Source organism: Pteropus vampyrus, unplaced genomic scaffold, assembly GCF_000151845.1.
Source record: "Pteropus vampyrus isolate Shadow unplaced genomic scaffold, Pvam_2.0 Scaffold155, whole genome shotgun sequence".
NCBI classification, from domain to species: Eukaryota; Metazoa; Chordata; class Mammalia; order Chiroptera; family Pteropodidae; genus Pteropus; species Pteropus vampyrus.
Window position 1 is genome coordinate 71,764 of NW_011888936.1, and position 26,651 is coordinate 98,414.

General features: G+C 36.4%; 1 protein-coding gene across 1 annotated transcript in view; it reads right to left on the bottom strand.

The window, feature by feature from the left end:
• LOC105298479 (LIM domain only protein 7-like) overlaps positions 1-26,651 on the bottom strand; it is a 154,673-nt gene that overhangs the window by 71,741 nt on the left and 56,281 nt on the right. Inside the window, exon 5 of the mRNA XM_011369771.2 lies at positions 9,433-9,503. Coding sequence (XP_011368073.2) covers positions 9,433-9,503 — 71 coding nt within the window. The remainder of the gene's footprint in view (positions 1-9,432; positions 9,504-26,651) is intronic.

Sequence of the window (26,651 nt, forward strand, 5' to 3'; positions counted from 1 at the left end):
GTTGTTAAAATGGTATTGGTTCTAAGCACTAGAATATAGAGAAAATGCTCATATGGTTTGGGCAAATACTGAACATCTAATCAAATTATGAACCATGAATAATTATTTTCATACACAATTAAAGAAAGAACCTGTAGGACATTCCTTCTAAAAAGAAAAAGAGATTTCATAAAATTTAAATTTCTGTGAAATTAAAGGGCATAGTAGTATGTCAAATAAAATATTCCTACGGGAATAAGGGCATAGTAGTATGTCAAATAAAATACAAGTGTCACACAAGAGAAATACTACTCTCTTTTGCAAACAAAACTTTGCATAATAACTGTTCTTCAATTACATATATTCCTAAAAGCAACATTGACTTCAGGTGACCGGCTCTATTTAAGAATCAGATAACATGATAACCTTCCAGGTGCCTATGTGCACAAGGAACTAGAGCAAACAAGAGACCATTTTATCTGCCTGTAATTCCATGTCCCATCCCTCTAACCCGATGCAGAATTATATAGTTAATCCCCCCAGCCCTCCCTTAGGTCATGGCATAAACCTGGTGATATGCTTTGATAACATACAAGAGGTTTGCTCTTTTAATAAGATTAAAACCAGAACGGAAATGACAGTCATTTTGTTATCTCCCAATAAGGCCCACAGCCCTCTCCTTCAGCTCATCCCTCCAGTGGTTGTCTATTTCCTTTTCTACTCCCACCCGAAAAACACTGCCCACCCACTCCAAGGGAGCTGAGTTACACAACAGATGCTAAAAAGTTGGCTCTGTTCAGAAACCTTGTCACCAGTAGAATGTGATATGACTTTAAATATAAATCAGAGATGACACTCAGAAAATCATACATGAAGCTCAGTATGATGTCTAGCTGAGTTATAGAAGGTTTTAATCAGAGCTAAAATTTGATGCTGTCTGTTAGTCTCTAAAATCTAGTTCCAAATGCCAAACCTCACTTTCCCCCTTATCAGAAAGCTCTTCAGCAGAGGTACAAAATGTAGGGACATCTTTGGACTTCCCATTTCCAAAGATTTTCCAAATGTACCAGAAAGACTGACATCAAAGAGCACAATACACTGAGAGTAAACTTTTTAACCTATGAATTATTAGGTTAGTCATTTACACATATATTTCTAACATCTTCCTGTCAACTATGTTTTTTAAATCTATATACCTCCACAGTTGTCAAACTTTTCCTATTAGTAACTAAATTTTTTAAAGATATAATAAAGATATTACACATTTCCTTTCAAATTAAAGAGCAATGATTTTTGTCTTATCTGTTATTTAACACTCAAGAAAACTTGCCTAGTTTTCTTCTAGATGCAAACTCCGCTCAACAAACATCTGAATGTTTACTAAAGATAGAGCCCTGTGCTGGGATCATACAGCGACCAGACAGTGAAGCTGTCGAGTGCAAGAATATTCTTTCAATCTAAACAGCATCTCCTAGCACTTAGTGGGGTACTTGGCATTTACTAGGTGCTTTAAAAATATTTGCTAAAATCCACCAACTTATAATACAGAAATTTTTCTGTGAATGACTCAAAGAAATTTTTCTGTAAGTGATTTACCTAAATTTAGAAAAACTTTACTTTTAGTTTTATTCAAATGCTAGAAATGGTTTTTGGCTTCTCCCAGCAAGGACACCTCTCTTCTGTTATTTTTTCTGTTGTCAGATAGTCAAACTTTAATGGTCTCTCCTAATTGTCAAATGTTAATTAAGAGAGTAAATTCTATCAGATATATTAACTTGGACTGGTTATCTTTTTCTAAATCTGTAAGCTGTTCTATTTTATTATATTGTCCACAGAAATAATATATATCTGTAACATAAATTTTAGTGACTGAGACAGTCCATTCTATGGATGAACCAGAATTTACATTAAAATGTTCTATAACAGTTGGACTGGCTATCTTAAGTAAATTCCTCACTAATATTTTAAATTAATTACCTCCATCTAAATTCATAAGCTATAATATTTTTAAAATAACATTGAGTAGTTAATTATCACATTTCCTTGGGTAAAGTAATAAGCATATGTAATTAAAATTTTTTAAGTGTAAAAATTCAATATAAATATTTATAATGACTTCAGTATTTTAAGACTGGTAGTAAAATTAATATAAGTTCAATTTGTAGAAACCCTGCAGTAGTAATTTTGAATACTGCTTAATTACTTACCACACAAATAGTTAACAATACATGCTATGATGGGAAAATGTGTGGAACAGCAACAAGTCAATACCAATGCAATTTATAATTATCCTTTTATTAAGACAAGACTTCCTTATTTGGCCTCGCTGTTATGCCCAAAGGATGCTGAAGTGAGTCTAGCAAAGCTTGAGCAGTCTGACAGCAGGTTCCTAATTCCAAGTAACCCCAATAGTCATAGCACTAATGGATCTCGCTGAGTAACAGGAAATTTACCACTATCATATCAATAAAAAACGGCGTCAAGCAGGGGGACTCAGGCTTCTGTCCTGGTCCTGCCATTAACTATTACGTAAAGTTGCTAAACTTCTCTCTATCCCTTCAGGTAAATGAGAGTGATATGTCATTCTCTAATAACTGGACTTACGTTCTCTCCAATTTTGCCCCTGTAAAAATGCTTCAATGCATATTTGAATGTGTATCTTTATCCCTGCTCCTTACCATTTCGTTCTTTATTTTTTACTTAAGTATAGTTGCTATACAATATTATATTAGTTATATCAGTTTCAGGTGTACAATATAGTGATTTGACATTTTTGTACCTTTCAATGTGATCATCCCCACTAATTCTAGTAATTATCTATCATCATGTAAACATTACGATTTTATTGACTATATTTACCGTTTCTTACATTTTATTTCTAGAAGTAAAATCATCAAGGTGAAGGTCTCGATACTTGTTCGAAAAGGAATCTGGCAATGTGAATCAACTTTCCTTTGCACTAGCATACAGCCTTCGTGTGCCTACCTCACGGCAAGACATGATACAACTGGTCACATTTTTAATAGCAGTGACAGTATTCCTCTGCCTGTCAGCTACCTGCTGCACGATCTCCCACAGTGCTGCAGCTTTTATAACCACCACTCTTAAGGAATGTAAAAATGTTCAACAATTTTACATATCACAGTTCACATATGTAAGTTGTTTTTAATATTTCCTACTATGAAAATGCTTCATACATTTTTTATTTGTTTTGTAGTCTTTTCTTAAAATCCCAAAAGGATTATCAAGTCTTATAATTTTTATGACAAATACGTGTTTACATTAATAAATAAAATGGCATGTAATTACTTGACAGGTATTGCCAAATTGCTTTTCAGAGTTGTACCAGTTTATATTCAATTGGTCATTCTGAGAATATTATAGATCATTTCTCCACAATACAGCCATCATTTCACAACAAGTTTTAAATTATTTACTAGTTTTAATTAAAAATATAGTATCTGGTTTTAGCATGATTATTTCTTACTAATGAAGGTTAATATTTTACTGTTTATTTCCAGCAGTATTTCTTCATTCGTGAATTGTAATATCCTTTGCTTACTTATCTACTGAGGTTTTTAAATGTGTATTTTACCAATTTATTTGAACTCTAGATAATCTTTAAGTCATTTTTGCTTATAATATTTTCAGAATGTTATTTGCATATATATACTTATTTGAATATATATTCAAATCTATTTTCCTATTCCTTCAAAGCTTAGAATTATAAACTGCCTCTAAAGTTTTTTCTAACTCTTCAATTGCATTTTCCAGCTTATTATTTTAATCTAGACTGTAGTTTTGTATGAGTTTTTAAATTAATTCTTGCACAATTATTTATCCTAATACAATTAACTCAATGATTCATTTCTTCTCTATTTTCTCATATTTCTTTCATCACAAATTTTTATGTATAAAAATGTATTTCTGGACCTTGCTATTACGTTAATATGTACATTTATAAGGCAATACATAATTATTAAACACTGTGCTTTGTCATGTTTTATCATGTGTTTTAATAGTGGGTTAGGCTCATCCCACAGAAAGTTTCATTTTTTTATCCTCATTTATTATTCCATGTGAATGAGAATTTTTAATTCCAAGAAAAATCTGACTAGATTTTATATGGGTATTGGATTAAAACTATAAATTAATTTTGACATCTATTATTCTATATGGAAATGTAGCTTATCATTCCATTTCTTAAATCTTATAGCTTACCATTTTATTTTCTACATATAAAAGTCCCACGTGTTTCTCTAAAGTAAATGTTCTAAACTTTGTCACTATTGCTTTTATTCATTAGATATAATCTAATTTTCTGATTGATGATTGTTGGTATATAGAAATTATAGATCGTCTCTCACATAAGGCACTCTACCTTTAATTTACATGATACTATCATATATGTGTTCTTTTTGCAGTATTCATTCTCCTCATTTAATTTACTTTACATTGCACTTACCAGAATCCCTAAACTTTCACCTTTTCATGGCCAACACATCGTTTTCTGTGTGTTCACCTGAGAGCCTTCATTACATCAAAAACCTACTTTGATAACCCTCTTGCTGATCGACTTTAATATAAATTGTTTATATCATATGCATTTAGCTCCCTTTTATTTTTAGACCATACATTGCTCCCTTTTATTTTTAGACCATCATTCTCATCTATTTCTCAGAGGCCCTATCACTGAAATGCTGTACGTTCACCTTTCAGTAATGTATATTTAGGATAAGAAAGCCCTGTATAGATGGTACATGCAGGTTCACAAAACATACGTGAACTTTCTTCCTTCAGGTTTGAGGCCACAATATAAAAAACTTTTGAAAAATTTGCAATGAGTCTGTACAATGTGACTACCATAACAGACGTGAATTTTTAAATTGATGTTCGCCAAGCTCACTTTCAATTTGATACAAATTCTTAAAAATGTTTTTGCTATATGTAGATGTAATATTAAAGAAAAAAAAATTACCATGAAGCTGAAAAATAGAGCATACAGATGGCAACCACAAAATACTGCCAAGAAGAAAAAGCAGTTTAATCTTTTTAAGTTATCTTTATGAAATCGAACACTTGCATCTTTTACCTATATGTTTACCTATTTCTGGGCTATCAAATAATATGGAAACTTTAAAGTTAAACTACATTAAGTGAAGAAAAATAGTTTTTATTACTTAAATTTCAAATGGCTATATGGATCGGGATCAATAGATAGTGCTGGCAAGCTGAAGAGCTGTATGGAAGCAACTGTCCTCAGGAAATACAAAACCAGAAGATCTCTAAGAAAAAGCTCATTGATACACAAGAGCCTCTAGGCACACATGGAGCACAGCACAGAAGCCACAAGGGCCCAGGAATGTCACTGCCACTCAATGTGTGAACGTCTCCCACCCTAACAAAAGACAGAGTTCTCTTGGCCTAAATGAGAAGTGGCAAAGTTCTCTATCTTGTCCGATGTCTTAAAACAATCATCTGAATGCCCCAGAGTAAATTAATAGTATTTTTTAAATATTTTTTTCTTCTATTAAATATATCTTTAACAAAATATTATGGTACTTTAGGCAGATAGTATAGTCATGGCTGATATAAATAGAAACAGTACTTCTCAAACCAATAGATAAATATCTTGCTCCACTCTTTCCAAGCTGCAAGCTATGGAAAAGGCTTGGTGAGCTTTCTCAATAATGTAAGCCACGAGTTCAAAAGGCATAAACTTCTGATGCATAGCTGACTTGGAAAAGAGCAAAGACATAGACTTATTCCAGAGATGGGAAGTATAGACTGGCACACCCAATACTGAGACACACCCAATAAGATTACCTTTGAACATATCTTGTTACTTCATAAGGAGAATAAAGAATGTTTTCATTTGAATATTTCCAAGATTGCTATCATAAGATGAGTAACTGTGAAATTACTAACTCATATCACTAGCTGGACATGCCACTAAATGTGTTTAGCAAAAAATAATTCAGCTAGAACCACAGAGCAAGAGAGAATTGAGGATATGTATGTAGTAGCAAACCTCAAATATTTTGTAATATATAGTAAGGTACACCTCATACACACTAATAAACAATGAAGATAGGAGACAGATTAATAGATAAAACAATAAAATTCACAGAAAATTATAACAAGGAGCCAAAATGACTTTATAAGCTCTTGTCAATCCTTTTACTAAATAGAAAAAAAACAAAATTAGATCTTGTTTCCATCTCGCTGTTCAGTAAGGCCAAGAGAGATTACATGTCTAAGGTAGAAGGTAAAAGAATTACTATAACAGACTTTAACTGGGAGAGTATTCTTTAGCCCTCAACTCATTAGATCACACAGTTAATCAAACTAAATGATACTAAATAATTAACAGAAGATATTGACTTCCATAGTCAATCAGATTAAAAGGCAATAAATGGACATAATATCCTCATTATTCAGATATGTATCTTGTATGAAACCTCAATGCAGAGTTTATACCTAGTTTAGACTATTGGAAATGTCAGCACACTGCCAGCTGGGTGAAAACAGTGATAAGCTCACTTCTCTCAATTCTCCACTTAGATAGCTTGGATTGCCAGTTCAAAAGGATAAACTATAACTAACGGATAAAAGATTGCTTAAATTACTAGATAAAACAATAAGAAAATTCTTTTAATGGTGGTAATTAAGTAGGATGTCTAGAGAGATTTAACAGGCAACAAGCAGACCCTATATTTCACAAGAATTGGTCATTTTTCTGGCAGTGAATCAAATGGAAGTCAGCCTTTTTCTGTAAGAAGATGAATTCAGATTTTTTAAATATCCTAATCATGTTTTAACTAAAACTTAAGATTTCTTATGGGTAAAATAATCTAAGACAATAGCTTACTATATTTACTATTAATTTAAAAGTTTGAGTCTAAAATACCAGGCTTCTGAATAACTGATTTTGCTTTCCTCATACGTATTATAATTTAGATAGATGTGATCAAATAGTGATGCCTGCTTATAGACCAACCAAGTAGGCTTTCTTCAGTTACGGATTTATACAGAATATAATTACCTGGACTTTGCTTTCCCTCAACACTATACCTTTTAAATTGATATACCTTCATTAACCAATGGCTATAAACAATATGATACACAGTTAAGAGAAAGATTTTTTTTTTAATATAAACATTTTGCAGTACTTTGGTGTCCCACAGTAAACTACAATTGCTGATTGTCACAGCTTAATGTTTACGTTTGCTACTTTTGGGAAACATTCATTTAAACACTGGGTACTAAACAGATTGATAAGACTTACCTGATAATGCGCAAAACCCCAAACTGGTATTATTTCAGTTAGGAAACAATTTAAGAATGAGCTTTAGGAAGCTGTGCATTAAAGTGACTTTAAAAAAACAAACAAACAAACAAACAAACAAACAAAAAAACAATCTCTCTCTAAACATGCATCCAAATGTTTGCTGTGACCATGAAGGTAGAACTTACATATTTATTCTAACAGCACTACTTGTGGTTAAAACAGTTTTTCATCTATTCTAAATATTCTCACTGGTAACAGGTTGAATATAGTTTTTAGAAATCACCTTAAATCATTCAGAGCCCAGGCTAGTGCATAAATTGCATTTTAAACAAAAAACTGGGTTGTTATTCTCAGGTACGTTTAATGACCTAGTTATGGAAACAGTGTTCCCTCAGAAAGGCTACCTAAAAATGTTTTCATTAATAGTTCCATACTATATAGCCACAAAATGACTTCAATGAACAGATCACCTATTTGGGCCATATGCTCTCATATATCTGAAAATAACTCTGTGCCTCACAGGTCACTTCCTACATAAACCCACCTAACTCCTATCCTGACTTGTGGGGTTTTTAATTGACATCAACGCTATTTAGCTACAAACCTCTAAATAGTCTATACTTTATAGCAAAGGTAGTTTTCAGATCACATGCATCCTTCCAAGCCGTTTTTGTCCCTCTGTCTTCTGAACACATTAGAATACATTTAAATCATACAGTTTTCAAATCAAGGTAATTTCCTGTCAGTGACAAATTGGGCTGACCATACAGCCTACTAAAAATAGTTTAAACACTATTTGTCAATGACAATTCTGAATATGACAACACAAGAGATCAAGATATATCCTTTAAACTTTATTTGTGGCCCTTTTTCATATGCCTGTCCTACAACATCTTAGCTAGAACCACATGAAACTGACATTTCTGTAGCTCACAGATGGTTAAATATCAACAATTTCACAAGGTTCAACTGAATAATACTGCTGAAAGACAAACAAGTCTGAACACCTATCAACAGAGCTAATATGATAGAGACTATTATCTACACACCATCTTCCTAGCAACAATCTGTATTTATACAAAATTTGATGGTTTATAAAACCTTTTAAGTTCCATATGTCTCATGGAACTTTGCAACCCTGTATAGTAGGCAGATCAGATACCCTGATATCTACTTTACAGGTGAGAATAAGGCTCAGATGTTAAGTCACTTGCTCAAATGTCCAAACGTACAGGAGCAAAGAATCAAACCTAAGCCCTCTGACTCCTGATCTTTGCTGCAAACAGTCTTCCTTTAAAAGGATAATCAAAATCATCTAAGTACAAGCACATACTCCCAGTGCACCCTGTGGTCACATTCCATAAATACCTATTGCGGTAAGTGTCTAGATTGAAATACTTAAGTACTTTCAAAAATGTGGGTGCGTACTCAAGTATGTTCTTATAATTTATTTGCTCACTTCTGCAACCTGTACCCTCACACCTTCATCCTTACATCCCACCCCCAAAGGTCACATACCTGGCTAGCTGTACTACACATCCATTGAGGAACAAACCATCATACTAAACACAGTACATGCTTCATATCATCAATCACGGCACCAGCCCATTTTCCTTATGATAACCAAAGCTTGGGATGTGATTTTCAATAATATTAATTAAATTGATGGCCCATGACTCAGATTGATTGTGGTAATGTAATGACTCCACATAAATCTTAAAAGAAAAATGTGCTACTGCCTAACTTTGTTCTACAACCATCATTATTTATTGGCGAAGAAAAAAAGTTTTACATTAACTTCTAAACTAGGCAATTCCATACATCAGAATAATCACAGTAAACAATAGCTAGAACAATGTAATAAGGCCTTCTCCTCAACCACCCATCCCCACTGGCCCATTGAGCAATAATAGAATCTTTCTTGTTTACTAATTTAAAATAATATACATTTCACCAATGCTATCTTTAGATACAGAGACTGATAACTCCTTCTTACTGCCTAGTACTGTGGGGGTGTCAATTTGCAGGGATCAGATCTCACTTGTTACCAAGAAAACATATCTGTGACTATGGTAGCCATGGAGAGAGGAGCGAAGAAACTTCATAACACACACACACACCTTTGCCTTTGAATTATTCTTTTAAATGCCTTAAATACTTACTCACACAACAGAACACCATTCTCTAAAGAGGCTCGAAAGTCCTTTGTTTCAAAATTCTTCTCTGTTACTGCCTGAAAGACAGATTTGGGTATTAATTTTCTCTTAATGAGGAATATTACACAAGTCAAATCTAGTACTAGATTAATTAATATGCATCTAATGTTATAATTGAAAGCTGTGCATATATCAAAAGTTGTTCCATATAAGAAGTTATGTGTGGTTCTGTGTTACAAAGAGAAAGGTTATCCATTTTAGTATGAAAAAATATAAACAGAAGAAAATCACAATGAGCATTTTCTGTACTATAACCATTTCATACATGATAAAAATTAGAAGCTACATTTCTAACATATTTTCTATTTTTTAAAAAAAAAACCTATGGGTGATCTATTTTACTACATAAATAAAAACTGATTAAGATATACATTTGAAATACCAACTATATATGCATTTATATATGCATTTATATATGCATTTATTTCAATCCCATCTATATATGCATTTATATATGCATTTATTTCAATCCCATCTTTAAATTCTTCAAGTTTCATTACAAAGCTAAATAGCAGAAGACATGGCTCTCCTTAAATGTATTCACGGAATGGCCCTGATTTGCGTAAAGAGCTATTTACTGAAGCCACCTAGGGAGAAGACTATTAAATCCTGACAGAGAGAGACAAAAGACAGAGAGGGTAGATGGTATGAATTTTAAACAGACAAAATCCCCACTAAAGGCTATTACATATGAACAGGCCACCTAAGGTTGCCACCGACAATGTTCTTAGTGAAACTGCTGAAAAAATATCTACGGATACTGTCTCTTGAGAGTGGAGTGGTTGGGAGGGATGGGGATTCCAGAGAGGAAACAGAAGCAGAGAAAATGGAGGCCACAGAGGGGGAAAAAAGCCGCCCCAAGAACAACTCCTTGGACTGGGTCCTCAGCTAAGGGTGTGGGCAGGAGGCGCTGCCACAGCAATGACAGCAGCTGCCCGGGAGACGTACCCACCACCTGCCAGCAGGAGTCCCTGCGCCACCTGCCACTTCAGGGAGAAATACGATCCTGGAAACCTAATTTGGGAAGTTATTCGTCTTAAATGCTCGTGAGCCACGGGGCGCCTGCTGTCCTTACACACCACTGCTAGCTTTACCGTCCACCTAGAATCCCCACATGGCTTCTGCATCTTTTCCACAACGCTAGACACGCTATCTGTTAACTGACAAAACAATGGTTAATTTTAGAACAAGAGTAAGTTTCTCATAAGCTGGGTTTACAAATATGGACAGGCTTCAGAGCCAGGAGGTGACACATTCAAATATAGGAACAAGTGGAAGATCCTTTCCTGTACACAGTATTAATCTACAAAAAGGCTACATTAAACTTCTGCTGAGTGTCTCTGTTACAAGCACTTACCTGGATACTTGGTGAATTTCTAAAAAAAAAAAAAAATTAGGCAGCTCTTCCCTTAAGAAGCTTTCGGCCACATAGTAAAACATGCTTAAAAGCACAGTAAAATATATTCTAACAGAATGGCACCTATTTTGAGAGATAACTTTAAGTGGTGCATGGATTATCCCAGGTAACCTGTGTAGCACAAGCTTTTGAATTTTCCTCAAATAGATCCAATAAAAACTCAGTATGAGCACTGATCCCAACTAGTGAAAACAGTGACATCTCATTTATCAAGGAACTGCTGTCCAAAGTCAAAAAGCATAAAAAAGCCCCAAACATCAAAGCAGATATCAAAGTCCATGTTCTCTAGACCACTGAAACAATCTAGCAATTATGTTCTCAATTCAATTTAGATGAGAAGAAATTAGGTTTAGAAGAAAGGAAGTCTGTACGGTACAGACACATGGCTAACAGTAAAGGGTAACTAACAATCAATAGCACTGGATTGGCCAACCCAGAGGGCAGAATGTAGCAAGTGACAAAAATGGAAAGCGAAAGGACTCAAGTTAGACAAAATATATTCACATCTCACTTTCATTACATAATAGGTGTGTGATCTTAAGCAAGTTAAATAATCTCTCTGAACTCCAGCCTACTCATCTGAAAAAGGGAAAATATCACCTACTCAGTAGCTTCTAATGGCCAAGATGCTGTTCAATCAAATACCTACGGGTAGCTAACAGCAGTATATGCTTAACCTCATTACATACACTGACCTTAAAGTTAATACTCTGCCAACACACTCCAATAATTAACTCTCAAAGGAATACCTCTGCACCATATAGGCAAGGCTGGGTTATATTTAGAATATTAATTAATAAAATAGAAATAATGGAATATGCAGAGCAATTAAAACCCAACTAACCGGAATGGTTCATTTCCCCAAAAAGACTACAGAAAGGCAAAATTATAGTATGTAGATTTCAGACCACCCCCCCTCCATATATCAAAATATTAACATATCTTTGTATACTTACCAAAACCTAAATAATTGTAATACCTGGCTCTATTTATACTGTATTTATAAAGAAGATAACATAAAAACTAAACAAAGATTTTTAAATAATAGTTTGTATTTTAAGGACTTGGGAATCTGGCATGCTCTGTGCAATACTGGAGGTAATATAAAATACCATTTTTCTAGAAGGCAATTTATGCTGTGTATCTGAAGCCTTACATATGCACTCTTTCAGGCACACTATGTAGAGACCTAGGACTTTATACAAAGACAACAGCAGAACACAAAAGACATGAATAGAAGAAATGCTTCTATTTCTTCAATTACAAACATCCTAAATGCCCAACAATAAGAAATTAATTACATTATGATATAACCATAAAACAGAAAACTACATGAAATTTAAACTCACGACATTAAAGTACATTTATTACTTGTAAAGAATCCTTAATATACTAGTTATAAAGCAATTTATGAAATAATACATGGAGTATAATTCCAATTACTATAATTCCATAAGTATGCATTTATAATTATGGAATAAATGTTAACAGTAATTATTTCTAAGTGGTAGACTTACAGATAATGTTAACATTTATTTTTGGCTCATTTACAGATTATAACAACCATAGATGTTTCTTATGCAATACATATACAAAGTAATCAATATATTTTTTTTAAATAACATTCAAAAGAGGTCAGAATTCATCAGATTTCAGTCAATTTCCTGTATCTCCTGCATCCAAAGGATATAGAGAGAGGGAGACATCAATTTTTATGCTAGATAATTTTTCTCATTATCTACAAAATCCACACACTCCTTAAATTTAATAATCGTTACTATTCTCCTTTTACCAGTAAGAAGATTGAGGTTCAGAAAGTTTAACGTTCTAGAAAGTTATAGAACCATCCACATTCAACAGACACGAATAAACCTACAGCATTTTACAAATTATCAGTGAGAGTGTCTTAACTGCATCAGACACTAAACCTTTCAAAAGCCAAAAAATTATATTGTCTTCTATCTGCTTTTTTACTTTTTTAAAATCTAAACTAGTGTATTTTACCATGCACTATACTTTCAAAACTAATCTTCCATTGTTAAGGGTATAAATAGTAACTCAGTAAATAAAAATTGTTCAATTAAACTTTTTGAATTTTCCTGGATACAAGAGATTTGTGCCTTAAGGTATAATGATTGTATGTGTATGTATATTAAAGAGAGTGAAAGAGAGAGAGAGAGAATATGGCACTCTAAACTTTAATAAAATGAAAAATTCTCTTAAAATGTTTTAAGAGTTTCTCTGGATGTGTTCATGAACGTTAAAAAATGTTCATACTGTATATACTAGCCACCTCAGCCTCAATAACTCAAAACACCTGACTGTAAAGTAAAATTCTTAATTACCAATTTATAGAGCCATATAAATGTAAAGTCATCTAAGGCCCCTCCCAAGGAACTAAAACGAAAATAGTTTTCCAAAAACCTTAAACCTAAAAGGAAAGCATAATTTTACAGCAGGACTTTTCAGTGTATAGCAGCTGCCTGGGCCACATTCCTCCAGAAACACATAACATCTACTATTGCCAGGTGAGGTCAGGTCGTTGGTCTGGAGCCTGTGAATCCTGGCTCTGCCATTTCCTGCCTGTAACCCTGGACAAGCTGCTTAATCTCTTAATTTTTCCATTGGATACATTTTTTGCAATGGACATACAAAGTACCTATCTCACAGGGTTACTCAGAATTAAATGAAATAATGCATATAAAGCACTGAGTACTTGCCTAACTCAGGAGCATTCACAAATGTTAGCTAGTATTATTAGCTGTTATTCTCCATCAGTAGAATGAAGATAAAAGGTTTCATCTTATCAAATAAAGGAAAGTCTGTTTGGCCAGATGTAACATCCTTTATTTAATGAAAGAAACTGAGTTACCATATTATAAAAATCTACTAGACTACCTTTAGTATCCTGGATACTAAAAATTATAAAGTTTCACAAAGGACCTCAAAATACAGAAAAGGCAGTTTGTTCCAAAAATTAAATCATACTTTAAGATACAAATCCATTCTTATTTTAAGAAGAATTCAGTGTGCCGAACAGTAAATTCCAGAATTCTGAGAGAACAAGTGTTTGTCTAGGAGTTCTAATCTAATAATTACTCACTGCATTTTTCAATAATTCTGAGTCTTACTCATTAGCAAGTTATGTGAGGTGTGATACCTCTTACGTAATGAGGGTGTGATCCATAAGAACTAAACAGAGATGTGTTTCCCACTCAGGTTATCAGAAGTCAACACAAACAGGAGTAACCACTATGTAGTCAACAGCCACACCTTGCCTCCTGTAAAAATTTGTTGTTTTTTTCCCTCTTTCTTGCCCCTTTCCATATTTTTAAATATAGTTTAAAAAAAAATTGTCACCACCTGAAATAACCTGAGACATACATCAAATGAGACCTGGGATGTAATCCTGGACACATCTCACTCTACACAATTCTGATACATCACAGCTCAATCCCCTAATTTTTAAAAGGAAAGGAATATCTGCCCTATCTACTTCGCCGTACACAAGTGATATGTAAAAATATTTAACCCCTCTTCCAGCCATGTGTCCCTGTGCACTGACTGGCCATCCTGTTAGGAAGAAAACTAAGAAGGGACAGGATGTCTTGGGCAGGATGCTTCCTGTGAAGTTATAATGACTCTCTTGAGCACCTGAAGGGCGGAGCAGCACGCCGAAAACACTCTGCACAACACCGCGGCCAAACCTGTCCTACCACCTGCAGCCTCCAGAGAAGCCCTGGACACGAAGTTTTTAAAGGGCATATTTTGTAGAAGGAAAATATCAATCAGCTAAATATACAAGCAATAAGGGTCGAGTTCACAAATGTCAAAAATTCATTTCTTTTGCTATGAAATATATTAATTTAACTGACAAATGGGAATTATCTTCACACCCTTTACTATTTTGTTTGTAGTTTTATTTTAATCTTCTCGCTGGATGAGATTTCCCACTAAGATAAGCACCAAGTTTCTTTAAAGCCGCATCTCTCAGTTCCAATTCAGACCACATAATACACACGATTTAAAACCCAAACATTCTGGGAACGCCTCAAAGACCACTTTATACCAGACCGATTATCAGCAAAACGCCCACTAACACAAGTCAGCAGGCACTCGTCTTATTTAAATTTCTCAATTCCTTTTAAGCAGCCATTTTAAAGGCATCTAGAATCCCAAAAGCACTACCATACTTTTGCACAAATCACAGTGCAAAACCATAGTGCCTATTTGAGCTTGTTTTAAAAAAAGATGTTTGCTGATAAAAACTAGGCTATAAGCTTCAACTGGGCTCACAGTTGATTCCAAATTGCTACCTACTAACTGACTGATCAACTACTAGATCATGATATTTAAGATGTATATACATTCATCATCATGCTAATCATTCCCACATAAGTAATACAAAAAACAAAAACAAAACAAAAATAAAACAAACAAACAAAATCGAGAAACAGTTACCATCAGAAGCAACTGTGGAACACAGGCCCCACATCATGAAACAATTCACAAAAAAATGGGTCTGCCTTAATTTTCCATTCAAGGAGATGACTGAGTGTTCACCTTCAAATGAAAGGGATATTGCTTCCGCAGCGAGAAGCCCAAGGCCTGCACACTTCAAGAAGCTGCCATGCTTTTTAGTCTCTAAAACTGTCAATGAATTTAAAAATACCCCTTCCTCCTTTCTTCTATTAAGCTTCATTTTTGAAGCAACCATTATATGATCCCTACAACACCACAAAACAGGACCAATTTTTATAATGAATTCTACGAGATGTCTGTATCATTATTTATGATGCAGTAACTCTGACAGATCCCCTTGGTCGCACATGCCAAAAATGTACAAATGCAAGGATTATGGCATAGTCAAACACATTAGGTAAAAACTAAACATATTTAAATAGAACAACTGTCTACCTCCTAGCTTTTTTCCAGAGTAAAACTATTGAAAAAGTTATCTGAGATATTAGAGAAAGAAGCCAGTTCTTCCCACGAGAATGGGCTAAAACATAAAACTAAAAAAGGGAAGTTGGAGTCAGAAAAGCTGAGCCAAAAGTCTCAGACTCCTTCCTTGTATAATGAAAATAAAGTCTCCTAACTTCTCCAGGCCTCAGTTTCCCAGACTGCGACAACCAACACTTATTCGTGTTTGCTCGTGCACAATCTCCCTTAACCTTCACAGCAACCCTATGTGGTAGGTGCTTTTATCCCATTTATACGTGAAGAAACTGAGTAACAATACAGTTGCCTGAGTTGTGACTTAGGTCAATAATATCTCCCTACATACCAAGTATTGAGCATTGAATGAATGAATGAGAGTATCTGTGAAAGCACTGAGTGAAATCTGCAGTGTAGTTAGCAACCTACCTCCCTATGCTCCTGGCCATCCCAGTCTACACTGCAGATTCTCAAGGGCAGGACTGTCCTACCCAACTTCTCATTGGCTGAAATACGGCTTACCACACACTAATCACTTATGTTAAATTTAATTGCTCTTCCTATGAATATTTGCACTACAAATATTAACCAAAGAAAATCAAGACAAAAATAAAGATTGAACTTGTTTTTATAAGAAAGAAGGAAAGAAGGAAAGAAGGAAAGAAGGAAAGAAGGAAGGAAGGAAGGAAGGAAGGAAGGAAGGAAGGAAGGAAGGAAGGAAGGAAGGAAGGAAGGAAGAAAGAAAGAAAGAGAAAGAGAAAAAGAAAAGATCAAACTGATGGTTAAATTTCAAGTGTATGAGGGGAAAGGGGATTGTGTTTTGGTGGGAGAAGCTACCTCAGATCCTGAAATAACTTTATTAAAGTAGCCTTCTATGGCACAGAAGTGAACTCATTCTAATTTTGTCCATAGCTCAAGAACAAAAAGATACAAAAGTCCATGGAAACATGTGACTCTAGTGATACACCTTTTCAAAGGGGAATATTCTTGAACAAAAACTTCAAAGTTAAGAACTTGTCACTACTATTGATTTACTACATGAAAGTTTTCCCAGACTAAAGAATATATTAGAATTTAACTTAATTTAATAATTTGTCACAATTTTACCAAAGATACTAAGAAAGTATTCATTTATTCATTCATTCCAAAATCATGTAAAGACAGCTGCTATGTATGTACCTGGCATGGCACTAGGAATATAAAACATAAGGTGTGGCAATTGTTGGAAATTCCTCTTTAAAAGTCTAACCTTGTTTGAAACGTGTGGCCAAAATGGCATTTTAAGCCTAGGCATCTCTCAAAAATGTGGTTAACCCTCTGAATTACACCATGTTCTTGGTCAACTTATACTGTATAGTCAGCAAATAACATTGCTTTAAGCGGCATAATTCTCAAGTCACTGGCCTCTCTTAAGATTTGGCATTGCACTACATAATACCCCGGAGTATACCATGACTATTTTTGCCAATACTAATATCACTTGATAGCAAAACTAAAGCCAACTCACAGTCTTCCAAGATAGAGGTAATCAGAATTGCACAGTTTACTGAATGCTAAATAGAATCCAGAAGTCTCATAGTGGTCAAAAATCTAAACATTTTTCCTGCCCCATGGGCCTCCTTCAGCCCTTCATCTCAGTGTCTAGTGTAAATTACATCTCCCACTTCCGCGTCTCTGAAGAAAGTCCCTCAAGTCTCTATACAGGCAGGAAGCAAAAACAAAGCCAGCAAAATGCAAAGCTCCCAGTTCTGCCCCCGGATAATTAAAAGCCAACTGTTTACATAAACACTGAAAATTCTCAATTATCAAATGTCAGGTATACTCAGATTTGAAGTCAAAAAAAAAAATGAGTTTAAACACAACTTCTGATCCAGGAGAAGTGGCTACTGGGAATATAAAACGTGAGATGCAGCAATTCTTGGAAATTCCTCTTTAAAAGTCTATCCTGTTTTGAAAAGTGTGGTCAAAATGGCATTTTAAGCCTAGGCATCTCCCATCTTTTAGCTTATAGTCTCAAATTATTTTTGCTAAACCACAATTATTAATTAGCCAGAAATGAAAAACAACTGGAAAAAACGAAATAAAACCAAAGGAAGAAAGGAAGATTTGCTCCAGGGTTACAATTCACGTGCCAGTTTTCACCTAGATACAAAATCCATGACAACCTGAGCTCTATTAACAGCTAGGTAAGGTCACTAAAACATCACACACAAAAATGTGCTCGTTTTACAGCTCTACTTTGTTCTGTTAACAATCACAAAAACTACTGCTAAATGGTAGAAGATAAAGTACATTATTTGTCTATAATACAGATTCGTACTCTAATTTACACTGTTGCAGACAACAGGGAAAATATTCCAAGGAAAAACCTACCAAACGCCTAGTCTAGGCATAAATTACCATTTGTTTCTGGATCAAGAAGTTTTTAAATAACTAGCACACCAGGCACACATAGATGTGAACATCTATTATCAGGATAATTTAAGTATAGTTCAACTGCTTAATATAATCATGGGTTCTCAAGAGTCAAGAGACGTCATTGTTTTTTGCAGAAATTCACACACACATTAGCAAGTCTCAACAATTACCTGCTTATCTACCTATGAATTATTATGCGAGTCAGCACTGTGGGAAACATTCATTTTGGGAAATAGTGTGTCTGCATCATAGGTGAGAATCACTGCTTATTTTATATGAACTGCAAATTGATAGTTATACCCCATGTACCTAAAATATACTTGACCTGCCAGTGTAACTTTGATATTAAGGAATGAAGTTGAGTTGACCTGTAACACAAGAGTTCCCTAAATGATTCCTGATGGATTCCTACTGCAAGCTAATGATATAGTTCTCCTACTACCCACTCATCAACCTTCCTTCCAGTCAACAATACATTTCTAGGAAGCAAAGAGATAGTTACAGTTCTATCCCCAGGCACTTACCCAAGAAAAATAAAAACATAGGCCCACACAAAAACTCGTATATGAATGTTCATAGCAGCATTACTCATATTAACCAAAAAATGAGAATGACCTAAACATCGGCGGATGGATAAATAAAATATAGTATAATGACACATGGAATATAATAACACATAGAATACCATTCGGTTATAAAATGGAATGAAGTATTGATACATGCCACAACATGGATGACTTTGAAAACATAAGGCTAAATGAAAAAAGCCAGACACAAAAGACCACATATTATATAATTCCATTTATGTGCAAAAGACCACATATTATATAATTCCATTTATATGCCCAGAATAGGCAAATCCAGAGAAACAGAAAGGAGATTAGTGGTTGCCAAGAGTTAGGGAAAGGGAAGAATGGGGAGTGACTGCCAGTGGGTATAGGGTTTCTCGGGGGGAGATGAAAACATTCTGAAATTAGACGGTGGTGATGACTGTACAACTCTGTGAGTATACCAAAAACCAATGAATTGTACATTTTAAAAGAGTAGATTATACTTCAATAAATGTTCTTTAAAAAACTCAATGAATTGTACACTTAGGTAGTTGCACATTTTATTCAACTTCAGTAAAAATGACTTTTAAAATGATAGTTGCAAAAGCCCTGCAATACCATCTCATACCCCATCCACCAAAAAGTTCAATATAAGTTAAGCTATAAAGCGATTTCTGTGCTCTAAGTGCCTACCTCCCTTGAAAAGTTATAGATAATGTTATAGGACTAGGTCTAAATTTGGAAAGTGGAATTTTCAACCCCTCTACCTCACACACGAAAATGTTTTAATGTTAAATTATAATATTTATTTGTATATATATTTGCACCTGTTTTTCTGTTTTTCGATGTGTCATTTTTGCATTATATCTAAACAATTCCACAACTCTAAATTTTTTCTTAGGTGCATTTAAGGCCTTTTTTCCTAATTCGGTTTGCTTATATGGTTTCAACGCAGAAAACACACATAAAGTATAACAAAGCAGGCCATAGCAAATGAGATACAGCACTTCCACTTAACTCCTGCTGTAAATTAATTCTAATCTCAACAGAAGGAATAAGATATCAGTTTTCCTAAAACAACTTATAGTAACAAAGTTTCTTCTAGAGTCTTTCTAGGGCCTTAATAGATCTCAACAAATTTTCCAGTTTATTTTCTCAAAAGTAGATATGCTCATAGCTCTACATCACATCTAATTATTAGTTTAAAATATCCTTGCCCAAGTAATAATTTTACTTCTCTCTACTGGAATCATTTGCCCCAAGTTTCTAAAAGTTGAAGCACTCAGAGTAAATTTTTTAACACTCTTCTGGCAAAACGGAGACATAGAAACAAAAATACGTTCCTTGTTAGGATAAGAAAGAGAGAACTCTGCCCATGTGAATGAATGAGTTTATTTTTCCCAAACGAATACCGGTGACCTTGAGAATGCGCCTTCAGAAAGTCTGCTAGACCTTCCTCAAGCAATGTTGACAGCTCCCTCTGCCCTCACCACGCCGTCTACTCTTCGTGACATCCGCTTTACTGCATGGCAAATGCGTACTCTCATTCACAGCTCCTAAAGGAGACGTCACAGTTTACAGGCTGACTCCAACCCGTAGGCATGTTTTGCTGGGTCCGCACAGTATGCTGAAGTTGGGAAACATAAAATAAAGATCTGGAATGCTAGCTTCTCATTAAAAAGAGAAATGGTCTGGCAACACTGGGTTTGCATTATCCCATGGCCACAACTGGCAGCCCTTGAGGAAATGACCGGCTGCTCTGCAGAGAACAACCTCCATCCAGTGACAGATCCTACCCACCTGACTGGCCCCGCAGGCATGTCGGTTTGACACTGACACTATGCAGAGTGTCTTCCTTGTGTCCTCAAGGCCCAGCACAGCTCCTGCCCTGAGGAAGGGATCTCACTTGCTGACTCAGAACTCAGTGTGTAGAAGAAGCATCCAAGGTGCCTGTAAAACAATACAGGCCCCAGGCCTTTCTCTATGAGATCCTGACTCAAAAGGCCTGGACTGACATCTGAAGTCTACATTCTCCAGAATCCCCCTGACTGTGTCTTGCTAGGAACTGTCCCCGATAAACACGTTCTGGTGCTAGGTATCTAGGGCTCTTATGAGTCTTGATTTCTTGATAAGAAAAACAACTTGTTCTAAATAATCACCACGTCTCACAGCTCTAAATGTTTTGGTTCTTTATTAGAAGCCTAAGGAAACCAAGCAGGTATCAGTTTCTGTTCTGCTGCCACCTGCTGGCATGTTCATGGTACTGCAGAGGTATATTGCAGCCCCTGGACTACTGTCCTCTGTTTTTAATGGCTAGAACCAGATACATCAATATCACAACAAAACAGCTTTAAAACGCAACATCGAGCTACATTTGGCAAAAATAAAAAATAAAAATAAAAATAAACAAATATCTTATAGTTTTATTTGTCAATTATATCTGGAAAAAATTTTTAAAGTAATATAACACCACCAGTCTGTCACCTTATTAACTCTACAAGAACTTCCCATGTATTCCCACAAAACTGGTTTTGGAACACACAAAATAGATCTTGAGACTTTCTGTGGAAAAACTTGCACGTTAAAGTATATAATCTGATTAATTGTAGATTTGGGATCCACTACATGGAAAAACTCTATCGTAATAAAATGTCCCAAAATGGAATGATTTTTTCAGAGAATGTATTTTTGGAGAAAGTAAACTCCTGATATAGAATATGGTTAGAGGCTAAACATATGTAATTCACTTTGAGTGTGATTTCTAAGATTCCCCTCAATATGCTGGATTATTTCTCTCTCATTCAATAGAGCACCAGAGAGCTCATGAATCGGGGTTCTGAGGCTCATGAGTTTGGGTTATACGTGGATTGTGCCCTCCAACCCTAGAACTAAAGTTCAGAGGAAGATAATGTGGGCAGACAGCCAACCATAACCATTGAAGATATCTGCCTGGACATTCAGAACACAGCAGAGAGCAGTCGGGTGTGACAGGAGGTGTGGGAGGCAGCAGAGTACGGATTAGTTGGGAAGGGTGATTACTTCACTCTTCTCGAAACTGTGAAGCTTGACCTGCCAACCACTTCCTCCTTCCAGCTCTTCCTCTGCTCTCCGACCTGGTATTCTCCCTCCACCTTCTCATCTTGATCAATTTAAGTACAAACTCCAAGACGCAGTCCTAAATTTACACTGGCCCTTCCCCCGAGGCATCCCCCAGCCTCACAGGTACAGCCCCCAGGTGAGCATTTCCTCCCGAGCACCTTCACAGCACCACAAAGTCAGTATGTAAGAGGCCTCACCCTCTCACCCAGAGGGAGCTGCCACACCTTGGTTCCCTCTCGAAATCATCGTACTACCATTCTCCCAGCTGCTCAGACTCAGAGCATCAGAGCGAACCTTCCTTGCCCCTCCAAATCCATGTAATTCTCTCCATCCCAGTTCTAAGTTTCTCTTCTAGCAGATGTTAACACTTTAATAATCTTTAGCAATCAGTAGGATTGCTCTGCCTTAATTTCTCTCAATCTACCCTGTATTTCAATGCCTGCCTATCGTTTCTTAAAAATCAAAATCTTCCAAAGATCTGTATTTGGTCTGTAGCGTAAGGCCTTCCTACCTACCTTCGGGCCTTTCACCCCTGGATTCTCACACATGGATCCTTGATTCTACCCAAACACAAGAATTAAAGATCGTTCAATACCTTCATCCCACCTTCTTAACAACTCAAACTATACCTCTCCACTGTCTTCTCCAAACACCACTACCCCAGAAAGATTCCTTCTCCTTCCACATTGTCTATGACACCAATTTCCTGAGCCACTATTTCAGTAGTTAACACTATTGGGCCTTAGGTCATTGCTATTTGCTCATCTTCTCATCTGTCCGAGATTGAAACTTTACTGGGGTTAGGAACCTCAGTCAAGGATTTATTTATCTTCCCCCCATCCTGTGCCCCACTGTGTAACATGCGGAACAAGTATTTGTAATAATAAAAGAAAATGTCATATCATTTCTCCTAAAAGCAAGTAAGTTAAAAGGAAAGAGAAACTATGGCTTGAGGTATACAGAGAAAGTATAATTCAGATTCAGAGATTCAAAGAGCATAGTTCAGGAAAAAGATTTAGACCTTCTGAAAAAAAAACATAGGTGTGATGAGGTAGAGCCTGACACCCACGTGAAGACAGCCATGCAAAGTGGGAGGACTGGAGAAAGCAGCCAGCCTCCCTGTCTCTCCGGCCACCACTCAGATACAAGAGTCCTGGATCAGACAGATGATACGTATGCTGTGGGAAAACACGGAGAGCTCTGGCAGCACATGACAGACCTAAGCAATGTCTCCGGGGGGAAAGGAAAAGCCAAAAACCAGCATTAATGAATATTTTCCTCCCCTAATAGAGACTAAGAACAGTTATCATACATCCTGGAACAGAGAATGGAGTCAGAACACAGAAAAGCTGGAGGAAAAGGAAAACAGATTCAGTAAAAGTAAGGAGGAGGACTAGGAGTGCCACATGAAATAATGATCACCCTGGCCTGAAGCAGAGCCAGATGGCAGCCACACGCAATGGAGACCCACACAGGTGATATGAAATTTTGATGAATTCCTTAATGACTACACAATGAAAGCCTATCTTCCAGAAACAGGCTAATAATAGAACGAATGTCACCGCTACACAAAAAGACTTGACACTGCCTCCATTATTTACTCATCTATCTTTGTACATTTTTCAAAATATGTTTAATAAGTGCTTTCGCTGATAAGAATGATGATAGTTCACAGCGTGGATACCAATGGCACGTTTTTGAACCCTAAGTAGATGCTCCAGGCCACTGTATTAATTGGATTACCACAAAAGGCCCGGTAATGTAGCCACCCACACTCTTGACCCAAAATGAAAGCTGCAGTCATGGATTAGGGAGAACCATAGAGGCCACTTCTTGGCATCTCGGTGTGAGAAATCAAGCAAAGTTGCAGCTTCTATAACAACAAACTCTTAATTCTCAAAGTGAGCAGGTTGATTTACACATGAGTGTGCAGCGCACCTTACTAACCCCAACTTGTTTAAGCAAGGCAAGATGCTTCTGAATTGCTTCACATTTGCCTAAAAGGTCATCTTAACTACCCACAGTCTAAAGTCAAAATAAGACTGAAGGTCACCAGTGTTTTCTGCCTTCTATAAAAGCCTTGACAAAATGAGTTAAATCTCCTAAAGAGAGGTTCTTCTCCAGGAAGACATTGTTTGAGAAAGCACAGCCATCTGACAGCTGGTATGAAGTGAAAGTTAAAACTTGACTAGATAACCTGGAAGGAACCTGAGCAGCTATATGCAACATGCAGGATCCCAAAGCAACGGGAAGAAAATGTATAGACTGCAGCACTACTCCTGTGGGTCATAGGTAGAGAACCTCTTAAATAAGAGACACCGAGTGGACAAACCACCCTGAAACTAGCTAGGGTCTGCTGGCTTGTGACCCACTCTACAGAACGAGGGTCTGGGAAATCTGTAGCAAGTGCAGATCAAGAAGAGCTGAACAGACTGTCGACTGGCAGGTTTTCCCAGGTAGATGTGGGAGGACCACAGAGCAAGTTTGAAGATGTTGTCAAGAGAATGGCTTAGCGTTTACACTGTGCAGACTACACTAAACATAGGAAAGAAGCCAAGACAGGGGAGGCTGGTAAGAAGGAAGAAAGTAGAGGTTTTGACTAAGTAGGTTTAGTTGAAGCTGCAAGATGCTGGGCAAGCTGCAGAGTTAAGCTGTTGCAGTTTCATAATACAAAAGTGAAACCCTCCCTGGAAAATAACTATATCTAAGATTAAAACATCAAAGAAAGTGGCTGGAGTCGAAGTGGAAGTCATGCCCTGGGAGGTGAGAGAACTTGATGGGCCCTCCAAAACTCCACTGTGTTCACCCAGGATGATGACAGGGTGGGGGTGGGAAGAAGTCATGAGGCAGGTGCTCGGTCTGCACTGAATAAAATAAACAAATGAGAGATCAGCATAATAATGAGAAGGAGAGATCTTGGATAGTTTGACCAAATGATATAAGGCTCAGATATTTCTTTGTGAACATTTCAAGATTACTGTCTAGAGGTGGACACTTTTTTCAGCCCTGAGAAATGCAAGGTACGGAAAAGACAGCAATCCCCACTGGAGAAGACCATAGGAGAAAAAGAGGACTAGGTTTTCCTAACAGCACAGAGGGAAAGGGAAGGTCTAGGAAAGGCTGAAGAGTTGGGGTGTCACCAAAAAACCGTTCGGAGGGCAGAGTGGAAAGATCAGGGAGGAATTGTGAGCACTGGGCCAAGAAGCCAAGTGTTGAGCTCCATGACCAAAGCCCCACCTTGGGCAGCAATGAAGGCTGACAGGAAGGACATCTGAGGTTAGCAGCCTGCAAGGATGACCTCGCAATGATACTAAACATTTCCATGTTACATTTAACAGTAAGTAACTGGTGAGACGAAGTCCGTCAGGCCAAGACCATACAAATCCTGCATTCTTTTCTTATTATAAACATCTCTCTGCATTTTGAAACTAAACTGAACAAACAAACATCCTCTGCACTACACACACCCAGGAGATTGATGGGATGAATAATACCTCAAACATTAGGTCACTGGTCAATAAACAGTGAGATATTTTGGTATTCTCGTTACCTGAAGCAAAACTAACTTTTTAAAGCTTTTTAAAAAACATTCTTCTCAGTCACAATTTGGCTTAGAAAAACCTGCCAGTCTGCTTAAGCAGTACACTGCACATGGACGTATCAAAACTTTACATCTACTAAAATTAAATTTTCAGTTTTAACTGTAATTTAAATATTTATAAATACAACATACAGATGATCTCTCACATATTCTCTGAAAACTTCCTTGAAGCGTTATCAGAAAATGTAGTTATAATTATTATTCTGCTTTTGGAAACAATTATTCATCCATCCACTCAACAAAATCAATGTACCTTATGCATTTGCTTACTGCTATGTTAAAGTGTTATGGTAGACAAAATAACTTATAAACCTAATTTTATAGAAAATCACATCTTAAACCAGGCATGGGCAAACGAGGGCCTGTGGGACAAACCTATTTTTTATAAAGTTTTATTAGAACACAGACTCAAATCCATTACAATGAGATTTCTCACTACTATTAGCAGAGAAAGTTGAGAAGTTGATAAATCAGGCCTAACAGACCCATGGTCCATAAAAGTCTCAAATATTTACTATCTGGCCCATTACAGAAAAAGTTTGCGAACTGTTATCATTGACAAATTATCAAATGCTCCCATTTATTCATTCAAATACATTAGTGGAAAGGCTAGGATAGATACAAATATACAAAAAACTCAGTATGCGCTGGAGGATCTTACAAATACAGGGCAAAACACAAAATAAAATATGGGCTTGGGCATCTGGTGACATTCCAGAGGGCCTGCTGGGAGGCCCAGCATAGGGAAACTGGGCCAGAGAAGACCTCAGCCAGGCCCACACTTGGCTCAGTGCCTTCCCAGCTCTTTGGTGGAAAAGGGTTTCTCTGTCCCACCCCAACAAAAGTGAGAGGGGAGAGGATGCTCCCCACAAGGAAAATGGACTGTGTTTACAACCACTGTGTTGTGGAAAACACCTACGGTTCATGGAAATGTCCACAGGCTAGAAGTTCTGCTTGGTTCCCGAGCATCTAATCCTGTGCCCAGGAAGGAATTCTCATCATACTGGGGCCAGAGCAAAGCTCTACTCCCAGACCCTGGACTTCTGGGTTTGCAGCCAGGCAGGAGAAGGTGCACCTCTCTAGACCCAGCCTCTTGAAGACTTAAACTTTAAGAAAAGACGTAGAGCGGGCTGCTTCCTCC